Here is a 14,268-nt window from a genome sequence, read left to right as displayed (position 1 = left end):
GACAAGAAGGGAAAGGAGGTGGAGTAGCTCTGTTAATAAAGGATGATATCAGGGCAGTTGTGAGAGACGATATTGGCTCCAATGAACAAAATGTTGAATCATTGTGGGTGGAGATTAGAGATAATAAGGGAAAAAAGTCACTGGTGGGAGTAGTTTATAGACCCCCAAATAATAACTTCACGGTGGGCCGGGTAATAATCAAGGGAATAATGGAGGCATGTGAAAAAAGAACAGCAGTAATCATAGGGGATTTTAACTTGCATCTCGATTGGTCAAATCAAATCGCACGGGGTAGCCTGGAGGAGGAATTCATAGAATGCATACGGGATTGTTTCTCAGAACAGTATATTACAGAACCTACAAGGGAGCAAGCTATCTTAGATCTGGTCCAGTGTAATGAGACAGGAATAATAAACGATCTCCGAGTAAAAGATCCTCTCGGAATGAGTGATCGCAGTATGGTTGAATTTGTAATACAGATTGAGGGTGAGGAAGTAGTGTCTCAAGCGAGCGTACTATGCTTAAACAAAGGGGACTACAGTGGGATGAGGGCAGAGTTGGCAAAAGTAGACTGGGAACACAGACTAAACGGTGGCACAATTGAGGAACAGTGGAGGACTTTTAAGGAGCTCTTTCATAGTGCTCAACAAAAATATATTTCAGTGAAAAAGAAGGGCGGTAAGAGAAGGGATAACCAGCCGTGGATAACCAAGGAAATAAAGGAGAGTATCAAATTAAAAATCAATGCGTATAAGGTGGCCAAGGTTAGTGGGAAACGAGAGGATTGGGAAAATTTTAAGCGACAGCAAAGAGTAACTAAGAAAGCAATAAAGAAAGGAAAGATCGATTACGAAGGTAAACTTGCGCAAAACATAAAAACGGATAGTAAAAGCTTTTACAGATATATAAAACGGAAAAGAGTGACTAAAGTAAATGTTGGTCCCTTAGAAGATGAGAAGGGGGATTTAATAATGGAAAATGTGGAAATGGCTGAGACCTTAAACAATTATTTTGCTTCGGTCTTCACAGTGGAAGACACAAAAACCATGCCAAAAATTGCTGGTCACAGGAATGTGGGAAGGGAGGACCTTGAGACAATCACTATCACTAGGGGGTTAGTAATGGACAGGCTAATGGGACTCAAGGTAGACAAGTCCACTGGTCCTGATGAAATGCATCCCAGGGTATTAAAAGAGATGGCGGAAGTTATAGCAGATGCATTCGTTGTAATCTACCAAAATTCTCTGGACTCTGGGGAGGTACCAGCGGATTGGAAAACAGCTAATGTAACGCCTCTGTTTAAAAAAGGGGGCAGACAAAAGGCAGGTAACTATAGGCCGGTTAGTTTAACATCTGTAATGGGGAAAATGCTTGAAACTATCATTAAGGAAGAAATAGCGGGACATCTAGATAGGAATAGTGCAATCAAGCAGGCGCAGCATGGATTCATGAAGGGGAAATCATGTTTAACTAATTGACTGGAATCTTTGAGGATATAACTAGCATGGTGGATAGAGGTGTACTGATGGATGTGGTGTATTTAGATTTTCAAAAGGCATTCGATAAAGTGCCACACAAAAGGTTACTGCAGAAGATAAAGGTACGCGGAGTCAAGGAAATGTATTAGCATAAATAGAGAATTGGCTGGCTAACAGAAAGCAGATAGTTGGGATAAATGGGTCCTTTTCGGGTTGGAAATCGGTGGTTAGTGGTGTGCCACAGGGATCGGTGCTGGGACCACAACTGTTTACAATATACATAAATGACCTGGAAGAGGGGACAGAGTGTAGTGTAACAAAATTTGCAGATGACACAAAGATTAGTGGGAAAGCGGGTTGTGTAGAGGACACAGAGAGGCTGCAAAGAGATTTAGATAGGTTAAGCAAATGGGCTAAGGTTTGGCAGATGGAATACAATGTCGGAAAGTGTGAGGTCATCCACCTTGGGGAAAAAAAAGTAAAAGGGAATATTATTTGAATGGGGAGAAATTACAACATGATGCAGTGCAGAGGGACCTGGGGGTCCTTGTGCATGAATACCAAAAAGTTAGTTTGCAGGTGCAGCAGGTAATCAGGAATGCGAATGGAATGTTGGCCTTCATTGCGAGAGGGATGGAGTACAAAAGCAGGGAGGTCCTTCTGCAATTGTACAGGGTATTGGTGAGGCTGCTCCTGGAGTACTGCGTGCAGTTTTGGTCACCTTCCTTCAGGAAGGATATACTAGCTTTGGAGGGGGTACAGAGATGATTCACTAGGCTGATTCCGGAGATGAGGGGGTTACCTTATGATGACAGATTGAGTAGACTGGGTCTTTACTGGTTGGAGTTCAGAAGGATGAGGGGCGATCTTATAGAAACATTTAAAATAATGAAAGCGAGAGACTCGAGGCAAAGAGGTTGTTTCCACTGGTCGGGGAGACTAGAACTCGGGGGCACAGCCTCAAAATACAGGGGAGCCAATTTAAAACCGAGTTGAGAAGGAATTTCTTCTCCCAGAGGGTTGTGAATCTGTGGAATTCTCTGCCCAAGGAAGCAGTTGAGGCTAGCTCATTGAATGTATTCAAATCACAGATAGATAGATTTTTAACCAATAAGGGAATTAAGGGTTATGGGGAGCGGGCGGGTAAGTGGAGCTGAGTCCACAGCCAAATCAGCCATGATCTTGTTGAATGGCGGAGCAGGTTCGAGGGGCTAGATGGCCTACTCCTGTTCCTAATTCTTATGTTCTTATGTTCTCTTATATTCTCCATCAAACCTCACCACTAACTGGGACAAAACACTGGACATGGAGACAGCACCATGATGCAATACCTAAGTTCTGGAGGTAACAAATCACGCAAGGGCGTGAGTTCATGTATGGTCATGCTATCCTTAAACCCCATCCCACAATCCCCAACACCCCCAAACAACCTGCATTTATTAACGTAGTATGCAGGTACAGCAAGTGATCAGGAAGGCTAATCAATGGAATCTTGGCCTTTATTGCAAAGGGGATGGAGTATAAAAGCAGGGAAGTCTTGCTACAGTTATACAGGTTATTGGTGAGGCCACACCTGGAATACTGCGTGCAGTTTTGGTTTCCATATTTACGAAAGGATATACTTGCTTTGGAGGCAGTTCAGAGAAGGTTCACGAGGTTGATTCCGGAGATGTGTGGGTTGACTTATGAGGAAAGGTTGAGCAGGTTGGGCTTCTACTCATTGGAATTCAGAAGAATGAGAGGTGATCATATCAAAATGTATAAGATTATGAGGGGGCTTGACAAGGTGGATGCAGAGAGGATGTTTCCGCTGTTAGGGGAGACTGGAACTAGAGGACACGATCTTAGAATAAGGGGCCGCCCATTTAAAACTGAGATGAGGAGGAATTTCTTCTCTCAGAAGGGCGTAAATCTGTGGAATTCTCTGCCCGAGAGAGCTGTGGAGGCTGGGTCATTGAATATATTTAAGGCGGAGATGGACAGATTTTTGAGCGATAAAGGAATAAAGGGTTAGCGGGAGCAGGCAGGGAAGTGGAGCGGAGTCCATGATCAGATCAGCCATCATCATAGGCAGTCCCTCAGAATCGAGGAAGACTTGCTTCCACTCTTAGCATGAGTTCTTAGGTGGCTGAACAGTCCAATACAAGAACTACAGTCTCAGTCACAGGTGGGACAGACAGTAATTGAAGGAAAGGGTGGGTGGGGAGCCTATTTTGCCGCATGCTCCTTCCGATGCCTGTGCTTGATTTCTGCATGCTCTCGGTGACGATACTCAAGGTGCTCAGCACCCTCCCGGATGCACTTCCTCCACTTAGGGCAGTCTATGGCCAGGGACTCCCAGGTGTCAGTGGGGATGTCGCCCTTTATCAGGGAAGCTTTCAGGGCGTCCTTGAAACATTTCCGCTGCCCACCTTTGGCTTATTTGCCGTGGACGAGTCCAGAGTAGAGCGCTTGCTTTGGGAGTCTTGTGTCTGGCATGTGGACAATGTGGCCTGCCCAGCGGAGCTGATCGAGTGTGGTCAGTGCTTCAGTGCTTCAATGCTGGGGATGTTGGACTGGACGAGGACGCTAATGTTGGTGCATCTGCCCTCCCAGGGGATTTGTAGGATCTTGCGGAGGCATGGCTGGTGGTATTTCTCCAGCAACTTGAGGTGTCTACTGTACATGGTCCACGTCTCTGAGCCATACAGGAGGACAGGTATTACTATGGCCCTGTAGACTATGAGCTTGGTGGCAGATTTGAGGGCCTGGTCTTCAAACACTCTTTTCCTCAGGTGGCCGAAGGCTGCACTGGCGCACTGGAGGCGGTGTTGGATCTCGTCGTCAATGCCTGCTCTTGTTGATAGGAGACTCCTGAGATAAGGGAAGTGGTCCATGTTGACCAGGGCTGTGGCGTGGATCTTGATGTCTGGGGAGGGTGGTGTGATCAGTGCTGAGTGGCGAGGACAGGCTGGTGGAAGACCTTTGTCTTACTGGAGGCCTATGCTTTCATACGCCTCGGTAAATACGTCGACTATGTCCTGAAGTTCAGCCTCTGTGTGTGCACAGACGTAAGCGTCGTCCGCGTACTGCAGCTCAACGACAGAGGTTGGAGTAGTCTTGGGACTTGATCTTTTTGAATGGCGGAGCAGGCTCGAGGGGCCAGGTGGCCGACTCCTGCTCCTATTTCTTATGTTCTTAAAGGAACACCGCATTCTTCAGCTGAAATTCAAAAAGCTCAAACACAGGAATGTTGGAGGTGCTGGGGGAATAAAAGACCGAGGTGCGTTTGTTTGGCTTCTGTCCGACACTCACCTGCAGATCTGGTGTCCCACGTAGAGCAGCGAGGCAGTCAGCAGGTACAGGTAGAGCTTCACCAGGAGCTGGAGGGGCATCACAAGAACCAGCACGCTCAACAGGTGGCCTGCAAACCAGAACCACAGCATAGCTCAGCAGAGAAATAGGAACCCACTTGTCTTCCTCAATTCCTTGTAAACATAAAAATCAGGGTGTAAAAAAAACCCCTCAGCAGATGGTTCAGTGGGTAAAGGTTAGCGCTCGCTCTGGTACCGAGGCTCACAGTTAAGAGCCGTTGCAGACGGGGTCAATAAAGCGAAACGGTTTCCAACCGTTGAAGCATCGATAACCAGGAGGGCACAGATTTAAGACTGTGCAGAGCTGTGGAGGCTGGGTCATTGAATATATTTAAGGCGGAGATAGACAGATTTTTGAGCGATAAGGGAGTAAAGGGTTATGGGGAGCGGGTGGGGAAGTGGAGCTGAGTCCGTGATCAGATCAGCCATGATCTTATTGAATGGCGGAGCAGGCTCGAGGGGCCGAATGGCCGACTCCTGCTCCTATTTCTTAAGATTGGCAAAAGAACCAGAGGCGACACGAGGTAAAACGTTTTTACACAAGGAGTGGTTAGGGTTTGGAACGCACTGTTGGAGAGGGCGGTGGATACAGATTCAATAGTAGCCTTCAATAATGGCTGTGTTCACTCTGACCTCTCCTCCTTCCACAAAATGGACCTTCCCAATGCCTGCCCTCAGCCAGGCCTCGGATCGCTCACCATCTCACCGCATCTCGCCTTAGGCAACTAGGCTCACACAGCAGAGCCTGGTCTCCAGTCGTCTGGGACCCCCCTTGCCCCTGGACCAAGACCTTGCTCTGCCGGTGGCCGTGTACAACGGCCACCCTGCATTAAAAGAACTCACGCACGGGCATCTTCCATCCTTCAAATGAAGTCTTCCTCGATTTCGAGGGATGGCCTATGATGAGTAGCCTTCAGAAGGGAACTGGATAAATACTTGCAGGAGAAAAAAATTGGGGCAAGAGAAGGGGAGTGGGACTGACTGGATTGCACTTCGAAAGAGCCGACGTGGACTCGATGGGCCGAATGGCCTCCTTCTGTGCTGTACCATTCTACGTTGTCTTAAATTTCAGCACAAGGAGGCCATTCGGCCCATCATGTCTATGCCATCGTCTCCTTGCTAGAGCAATCCAAAACTAATCCAACTGCCCTGTGCTCTCCCCATAGCCCTGGATCTCAAATATTTATCCCATTTTCCCTTATTCTATGCGTTGGTCTCTGCCTCAACCACGCCGAGTCAGATCAGTAGTGCTCCAACAAGTTTCTCTGTGAAGAAGTTCAGCCCAACTTCTCTCCTCATTCCCTTAGTGACAATTTAAACTGATGATCCCTTGTCATGGACTCTCCAGCCAGAGCACATTGTTTCTTTCCCATTCACGTCAAAACCCTTTGATTTTAAAAACCGATAAGCTTTCTCTCGCCTCTGAGGTGGAAGGTTGTGGGTTCAAGTCCCACTCCAGAGACGCGAGCACAAACATCCAGGCTGGCTGACATTCCCAGCGCAGTGCTGAGGGAGTGCTACACTGCCGGAGGTGCCATCTCTCGGATGAACCGTTAAACTGAGGCCCCATCTGCTCCCTCAGGTGTAGGTAAAAGATCCCATGGCACTATTTCGAAAAAGAGCTGGGGAGTTATCCCTGGTGTCCTGGCCAATATTTATCCCTCAATCAACATAAACAAAAACAAATGATCTGGTCATTATCACATTGCTGTTTGTGGGAGCTTGCTGTGCACCAATTGGCTGCCGTGTTTCCCACATTACAACAGTGACTACACGCCAAAGAGTACTTCATTGGCTTTAAAGCGCTTTGGGACGTCCAGTGGTCATGTCCGTGTCCAGTCTCGTCTCAGAGAGCATACAGAAATTGAGGAAGACTTGCTTCCACTCTAAAAGTGAGTTTTCAGGTGACTGAACAGTCCAATACGGGAATTACAGTCTCTGTCACAGGTGGGACAGACAGTGGTTGAAGGAAAGGGTGGGTGGGGGAGTCTGGTTTGCCGCACGCTCCTTCCGCTGCCTGCGCTTGTTTTCTGCATGCTCTCGGCTACGAGACTCAAGGTGCTCAGCGCCCTCCCGGATGCACTTCCTCCACTTAGGATGGTCTTTGGCCAGGGACTCCCAGATGTTGGTGGAGATGCTGCATTTTATCAGGGAGGCTTTGAGGATGTCTCTGAAGTGATTCCTTTGCCCACCTGGGGCTCGCTTGCCGTGTAGGAGTTCCGAGTAGAGCGCTTGCATTGGGCGTCTCGTGTCGGGCATGCGGACAATGTGGCCCGCCCAGCGGAGCTGATCAAGTGTGGTCAGTGCTTCGATCCTGGGGATGTTGGCCTGAGCGAGAACACTGATGCAATCCCCAGTGGTGTGTATACCAGTAGGTAACATGCACTCAGTGCTGCCCTGTATATACACCACACTCACTGCCCAGGCCAGCCCTGTATATACCCCACCAACACCTTCTCAAGGGCAACTTAGCATGGGCAATAAATGCCAGCCTTGACAGCAATGCCTATGACTTGCCAGCGATGCCCATGACTGTGATAATGCCTCCCTATCACAGCTCCGACAACTGAGAGTGACTAGACAGGAGATCCTTACCCAGAAAGTACAAATTCCACAAGACGTACTGATATTTGACAAGCATGTCCTCCTCATTCCTGACTTGGTTCAGTTCGGCGAAGTGACTGACGTCCCACTTGTACAGCAGGTCCAGCACCATGAGGCTGGGGACACGCAGAGCCACATTGGCCACAGCTTCCGCCACAGGCATCCTTGCCGATTTACCACAACCTGCTACTTTATCACTGCGGCGACATCGATGGCCGCCGGGCTGGACAGCCCTCGGTGCACAGAGCAGGCAGCAAGCAGCCTGCGATCCCCAGTGCTGTGTACACCAGCAGGGAACATGCACTCAGAGCCCAGTACCACCCTGTATATAGCCCACACTCAGTGCCCTGTATATAGCCCACACTCACTGCCCTGTATATAGCCCACGCTCAGTGCCCTGTATATAGCCCACGCTCAGTGCCCTGTATATAGCCCACGTTCACTGCCCTGTATATACCCAACACTCACTGCCCTGTATATACCCAACGCTCACTGCCCTGTATATAGCCCACGTTCACTGCCCTGTATATACCCAATGCTCACTGCCCTGTATATAGCCCACACTCAGTGCCCTGTATATAGCCCACACTCAGTGCCCTGTATATAGCCCACACTCAGTGCCCTGTATATAGCCCACACTCACTGCCCTGTATATAGCCCACACTCAGTGCCCTGTATATAGCCCACGTTCACTGCCCTGTATATAGCCCACGCTCAGTGCCCTGTATATAGCCCACGCTCAGTGCCCTGTATATAGCCCACACTCACTGCCCTGTATATAGCCCACATTCACTGCCCTGTATATAGCCCACGCTCAGTGCCCTGTATATAGCCCACGCTCAGTGCCCTGTATATAGCCCACGCTCAGTGCCCTGTATATAGCCCAAGCTCACTGACCTGTATATGGCCCACGTTCACTGCCCTGTATATACCCAACACTCACTGCCCTGTATATAGCCCACGTTCACTGCCCTGTATATACCCCACGCTCACTGCCCTGTATATACCCCACGCTCACTGCCCTGTATATACCCCATGCTCAGTGCCCTGTATATAGCCCACGTTCACTGCCCTGTATATACCCAACACTCACTGCCCTGTATATACCCAACACTCACTGCCCTGTATATACCCAATGCTCACTGCCCTGTATATAGCCCACGTTCACTGCCCTGTATATACCCAATGCTCACTGCCCTGTATATACCCCACGCTCAGTGCCCTGTATATACCCCACGCTCAGTGCCCTGTATATAGCCCACGTTCACTGCCCTGTATATACCCAACGCTCACTGCCCTGTATATACCCAACACTCACTGCCCTGTATATACCCAACACTCACTGCCCTGTATATACCCAACGTTCACTGCCCTGTATATACCCAACGCTCACTGCCCTGTATATACCCCAACGCTCACTGCCCTGTATATACCCCACGCTCACTGCCCTGTATATACCCCACGCTCACTGCCCTGTATATACCCAACGCTCACTGCCCTGTATATACCCAACGCTCACTGCCCTGTATATACCCAACACTCACTGCCCTGTATATACCCAACACTCACTGCCCTGTATATACCCAATGCTCACTGCCCTGTATATAGCCCACGTTCACTGCCCTGTATATACCCAATGCTCACTGCCCTGTATATACCCCACGCTCAGTGCCCTGTATATACCCCACGCTCAGTGCCCTGTATATAGCCCACGTTCACTGCCCTGTATATACCCAACGCTCACTGCCCTGTATATACCCAACACTCACTGCCCTGTATATACCCAACACTCACTGCCCTGTATATACCCAACGTTCACTGCCCTGTATATACCCAACGCTCACTGCCCTGTATATACCCCAACGCTCACTGCCCTGTATATACCCCACGCTCACTGCCCTGTATATACCCAACGCTCACTGCCCTGTATATACCCAACGCTCACTGCCCTGTATATACCCAACACTCACTGCCCTGTATATACCCAACGTTCACTGCCCTGTATATACCCAACGCTCACTGCCCTGTATATACCCCAACGCTCACTGCCCTGTATATACCCCACGCTCACTGCCCTGTATATACCCAACGCTCACTGCCCTGTATATACCCAACGCTCACTGCCAAGTCCTGCTCTGCAAATACTCACAGTCCCTGTGCTCGATAGCACCAGACTCTGCCTCCACCATACACTGCCCTTTCCCTGTATATACCCACAGAGCCTGCACTCTGACCCTGCTCACTCTCTCGCTAGTCAGTGCCTGTCTACTTAGTGCCCCTTCTCTTTCTCTGCTTTCTCTCAATCTTTCTCTCTGCACCTTCTTTCTCTCTCGCTTTACAACCAGTACCTCTCTCTCTGACCCGCTCCCACCTCACCTTTTCTTTCTCTCTCTCTCTCTCCTCCCCCTCCTTCGCTCCTTCTTTCACTTTCTCTCTCTCTCTCTCTCTCTCTCTCACTGACTTACTCTCTGCCACGCCCTCCCCCTTCTCTGAACCTTTACCCTCTCCAGGAAGCGCGGCCTCGGGCCGCTTCCGCCGCGCGCCGAACTCAACATTCCAACCAGTATAAACCAGCGTGAGAGACAGGGGGAGGGGCTAGAGCAGGGGGTGGGGCTAGCACAGGGGGCGGGGCTACGACCTGGCGATATTGGATAAACACTGAGGGGGATATTGGGTAAACACTGAGGGGGATATTGGATAAAAACTGAAGGGGATATTGGGAAAACACTGAAGGGGATATTGGGTAAACACTGAGGGGGATATTGGGAAAACACTGAAGGGGATATTGGGTAAACACTGAGGGGGATATTGGGAAAACACTGAGGGGGATATTGGATAAACACTGAGGGGGATATTGGGAAAACACTGAGGGGGATATTGGATAAACACTGAGGGGGATATTGGATAAAAACTGAGGGGGATATTGGGTAAACACTGAGGGGGATATTGGGAAAACACTGAGGGGGATATTGGATAAACACTGAGGGGGATATTGGATAAACACTGAGGGGGATATTGGGTAAACACTGAGGGGGATATTGGGTAAACACTGAGGGGGATATTGGGAAAACACTGAGGGGGATATTGGGAAAACACTGAGGGGGATATTGGATAAACACTGAGGGGGATATTGGGTAAACACTGAGGGGGATATTGGGTAAACACTGAGGGGGATATAGGGAAAACACTGAGGGGGATATTGGATAAACACTGAGGGGGATATTGGATAAAAACTGAAGGGGATATTGGGTAAACACTGAGGGGGATATTGGGTAAACACTGAGGGGGATATTGGATAAACACTGAGGGGGATATTGGATAAACACTGAGGGGGATATTGGGAAAACACTGAGGGGGATATTGGATAAAAACTGAAGGGGATATTGGGAAAACACTGAGGGGGATATTGGGAAAACACTGAGGGGGATATTGGATAAAAACTGAAGGGGATATTGGGAAAACACTGAGGGGGATATTGGGTAAACACTGAGGGGGATATTGAGAAAACACTGAGGGGGATATTGGGAAAACACTGAGGGGGATATTGGATAAACACTGAGGGGGATATTGGGAAAACACTGAGGGGGATATTGGATAAAAACTGAAGGGGATATTGGGAAAACACTGAGGGGGATATTGGGAAAACACTGAGGGGGATATTGGGAAAACACTGAGGGGGATATTGGATAAAAACTGAAGGGGATATTGGGAAAACACTGAGGGGGATATTGGATAAAAACTGAAGGGGATATTGGGAAAACACTGAGGGGGATATTGGGAAAACACTGAGGGGGATATTGGGTAAACACTGAGGGGGATATTGGGAAAACACTGAGGGGGATATTGGGAAAACACTGAGGGGGATATTGGGAAAACACTGAGGGGGATATTGGATAAAAACTGAAGGGGATATTGGGAAAACACTGAGGGGGATATTGGGTAAACACTGAAGGGGATATTGGGAAAACACTAAGGGGGATATTGGGAAAACACTGAGGGGGATATTGGGAAAACACTGAGGGGGATATTGGGTAAACACTGAGGGGGATATTGGATAAAAACTGAAGGGGATATTGGGAAAACACAAAGGGGGATATTGGGAAAACACTGAGGGGGATATTGGGTAATCACTGAGGGGGATATTGGGTAAAAACTGAGGGAGATATTGTGCAAACACTAAGGGGGATATTGGGTAAAAACTGAAGGGGATATTGGGAAAACACTGAGGGGGATATTGTGCAAACACTAAGGGGGATATTGGGTAAAAACTGAAGGGGATATTGGGAAAACACTGAGGGGGATATTGGGAAAACACTAAGGGGGATATTGGGTAAAAACTGAAGGGGATATTGGGAAAACACTGAGGGGGATATTGGGAAAACACTGAGGGGGATATTGGATAAAAACTGAAGGGGATATTGGGAAAACACTGAGGGGGATATTGGGTAAACACTGAAGGGGATATTGGGAAAACACTAAGGGGGATATTGGGAAAACACTGAGGGGGATATTGGGAAAACACTGAGGGGGATATTGGATAAAAACTGAAGGGGATATTGAGAAAACACTGAGGGGGATATTGGGTAAACACTGAAGGGGATATTGGGAAAACACTAAGGGGGATATTGGGAAAACACTGAGGGGGATATTGGGTAAACACTGAGGGAGATATTGGGTAAACACTGACGGAGATATTGGGTAAACGCTGACGGAGATATTGGGAAAACACTGAGGAGGATATTGGATAAACACTGAGGAGGATATTGGGTAAACACTGAGGGAGATATTGGGTAAACACTGAGGGAATTATTCCGTATCAATGAGGGGGATTTTGAGTAAACACTGAGGGAGATATTGGGTAAACACTGAGGGAATTATTCGGTAAACACTCAGGAGGATATTGAGTAAACACTGAGGGAGATATTGGGTAAACGCTAAGGAGGATATTGGGCAAACACTGAGGGGGATATTGGGTAAACACTGAGGGAGATATTGGGTAAACGCTGAGGGGGATATTGGGTAAACACTGAGGGAGATATTGGGTAAACACTGAGGGCGATATTGGGTAAACACTGAGGGAGATATTGGGTAAACACTGAGGGAGATATTGGGTAAACGCTAAGGTGGATATTGGGCAAACACTGAGAGGGATATTGGGTAAACACTGAGGGGGATATTGGGTAAACTCTGAGGGAGATATTGGGTAAACACTGAGGGGGATATTGGGTAAACACTGAGGGAATTATTCGGTAAACACTCAGGAGGATATTGAGTCAACACTGAGGTGGATATTGGATAAACACTGAGGGAGATATTGGGTAAACACTGAGGGAGACATTGGGTAAACACTGAGGGAGAGATTCCGTAACAATGAGGGGGATTTTGAATAAACACTGAGGGAGATATTGGGTAAATACTGAGGCGGATATTAGGTAAACACTGAGGGCGATATTGGGTAAACACTGAGGGGGATATTGGGTAAACACTGAGGGAGATATTGGGTAAACGCTAAGGTGGATATTGGGCAAACACTGAGAGGGATATTGGGTAAACACTGAGGGGGATATTGGGTAAACTCTGAGGGAGATATTGGGTAAACACTGAGGGGGATATTGGGTAAACACTGAGGGAATTATTCGGTAAACACTCAGGAGGATATTGAGTCAACACTGAGGTGGATATTGGATAAAAACTGAGGGAGATATTGGGTAAACACTGAGGGAGACATTGGGTAAACACTGAGGGAGAGATTCCGTAACAATGAGGGGGATTTTGAATAAACACTGAGGGAGATATTGGGTAAATACTGAGGCGGATATTAGGTAAACACTGAGGGCGATATTGGGTAAACACTGAGGGAGATATTGGGTAAACACTGAGGGAGATATTGGGTAAACGCTAAGGTGGATATTGGGCAAACACTGAGAGGGATATTGGGTAAACACTGAGGGGGATATTGGGTAAACTCTGAGGGAGATATTGGGTAAACACTGAGGGGGATATTGGGTAAACACTGAGGGAATTATTCGGTAAACACTCAGGAGGATATTGAGTCAACACTGAGGTGGATATTGGATAAAAACTGAGGGAGATATTGGGTAAACACTGAGGGAGACATTGGGTAAACACTGAGGGAGAGATTCCGTAACAATGAGGGGGATTTTGAATAAACACTGAGGGAGATATTGGGTAAATACTGAGGCGGATATTAGGTAAACACTGAGGGCGATATTGGGTAAACACTGAGGGGGATATTGGGTAAACACTATGGGGTATATTGGGTAAACACTGAGGTGGATATTGGGTAAAAACTGAGGGGGATATTGGGTAAACAATGAGGGAGATATTGGGTAAACACTGAGGGGGATATTGGGTCAACACTGAGGGAGATATTGGGAAAACACTAAGGGGGATATTGGGAAAACACTGAGGAGGATATTGGGTAAACACTGAGGGGGATATTGGATAAAAACTGAAGGGGATATTGGGAAAACACAAAGGGGGATATTGGGAAAACACTGAGGGGGATATTGGGAAAACACTGAGTGGGATATTGGGAAAACACTGAGGGAGATATTGGGTAAACACTGAGGGGGATATTGGGTAAACACTGAGGGGGATATTGGGTAAACACTGAGGGGGATATTGGGAAAACACTGAGGGAGATATTGGGTAAACACTGAGGGGGATATTGGGAAAACACTGACGGAGATATTGGGTAAACACTGAGGGAGATATTGGGGAAAAACTGAGGGGGATATTGGGTAAACACTGAGGGGGATATTGGGTAAACACTGAGGGAGATATTGGGTAAACACTGACGGAGATATTGG

At 47.9% G+C, this 14,268-nt stretch overlaps 1 protein-coding gene across 2 annotated transcripts in view; it reads right to left on the bottom strand.

Moving 5' to 3' along the window:
- The window catches only part of LOC139236012 (RING finger protein 145-like), a 48,564-nt gene extending 38,570 nt beyond the window's left edge, over nucleotides 1-9,994 (bottom strand). Inside the window, exons 1-2 of one of the 2 annotated variants that reach the window (XM_070866791.1) lie at nucleotides 7,427-9,994; nucleotides 4,773-4,881 (exon numbers count right to left, since the gene is read on the bottom strand). In XM_070866791.1, coding sequence (XP_070722892.1) covers nucleotides 4,773-4,881; nucleotides 7,427-7,598 — 281 coding nt within the window. In that variant the 5' untranslated portion in view covers nucleotides 7,599-9,994. The remainder of the gene's footprint in view (nucleotides 1-4,772; nucleotides 4,882-7,426) is intronic. The other variant, XM_070866792.1, reaches the window with a different exon arrangement.
- Nucleotides 9,995-14,268: the final 4,274 nt, after the last annotated feature.

This window comes from Pristiophorus japonicus, chromosome 2, assembly GCF_044704955.1.
Source record: "Pristiophorus japonicus isolate sPriJap1 chromosome 2, sPriJap1.hap1, whole genome shotgun sequence".
Lineage (NCBI taxonomy): Eukaryota > Metazoa > Chordata > Chondrichthyes > Pristiophoridae > Pristiophorus > Pristiophorus japonicus.
The sequence above is the reverse complement of the archived record's forward strand: the minus strand, read 5'-3'. Positions and strand labels throughout refer to the sequence as shown.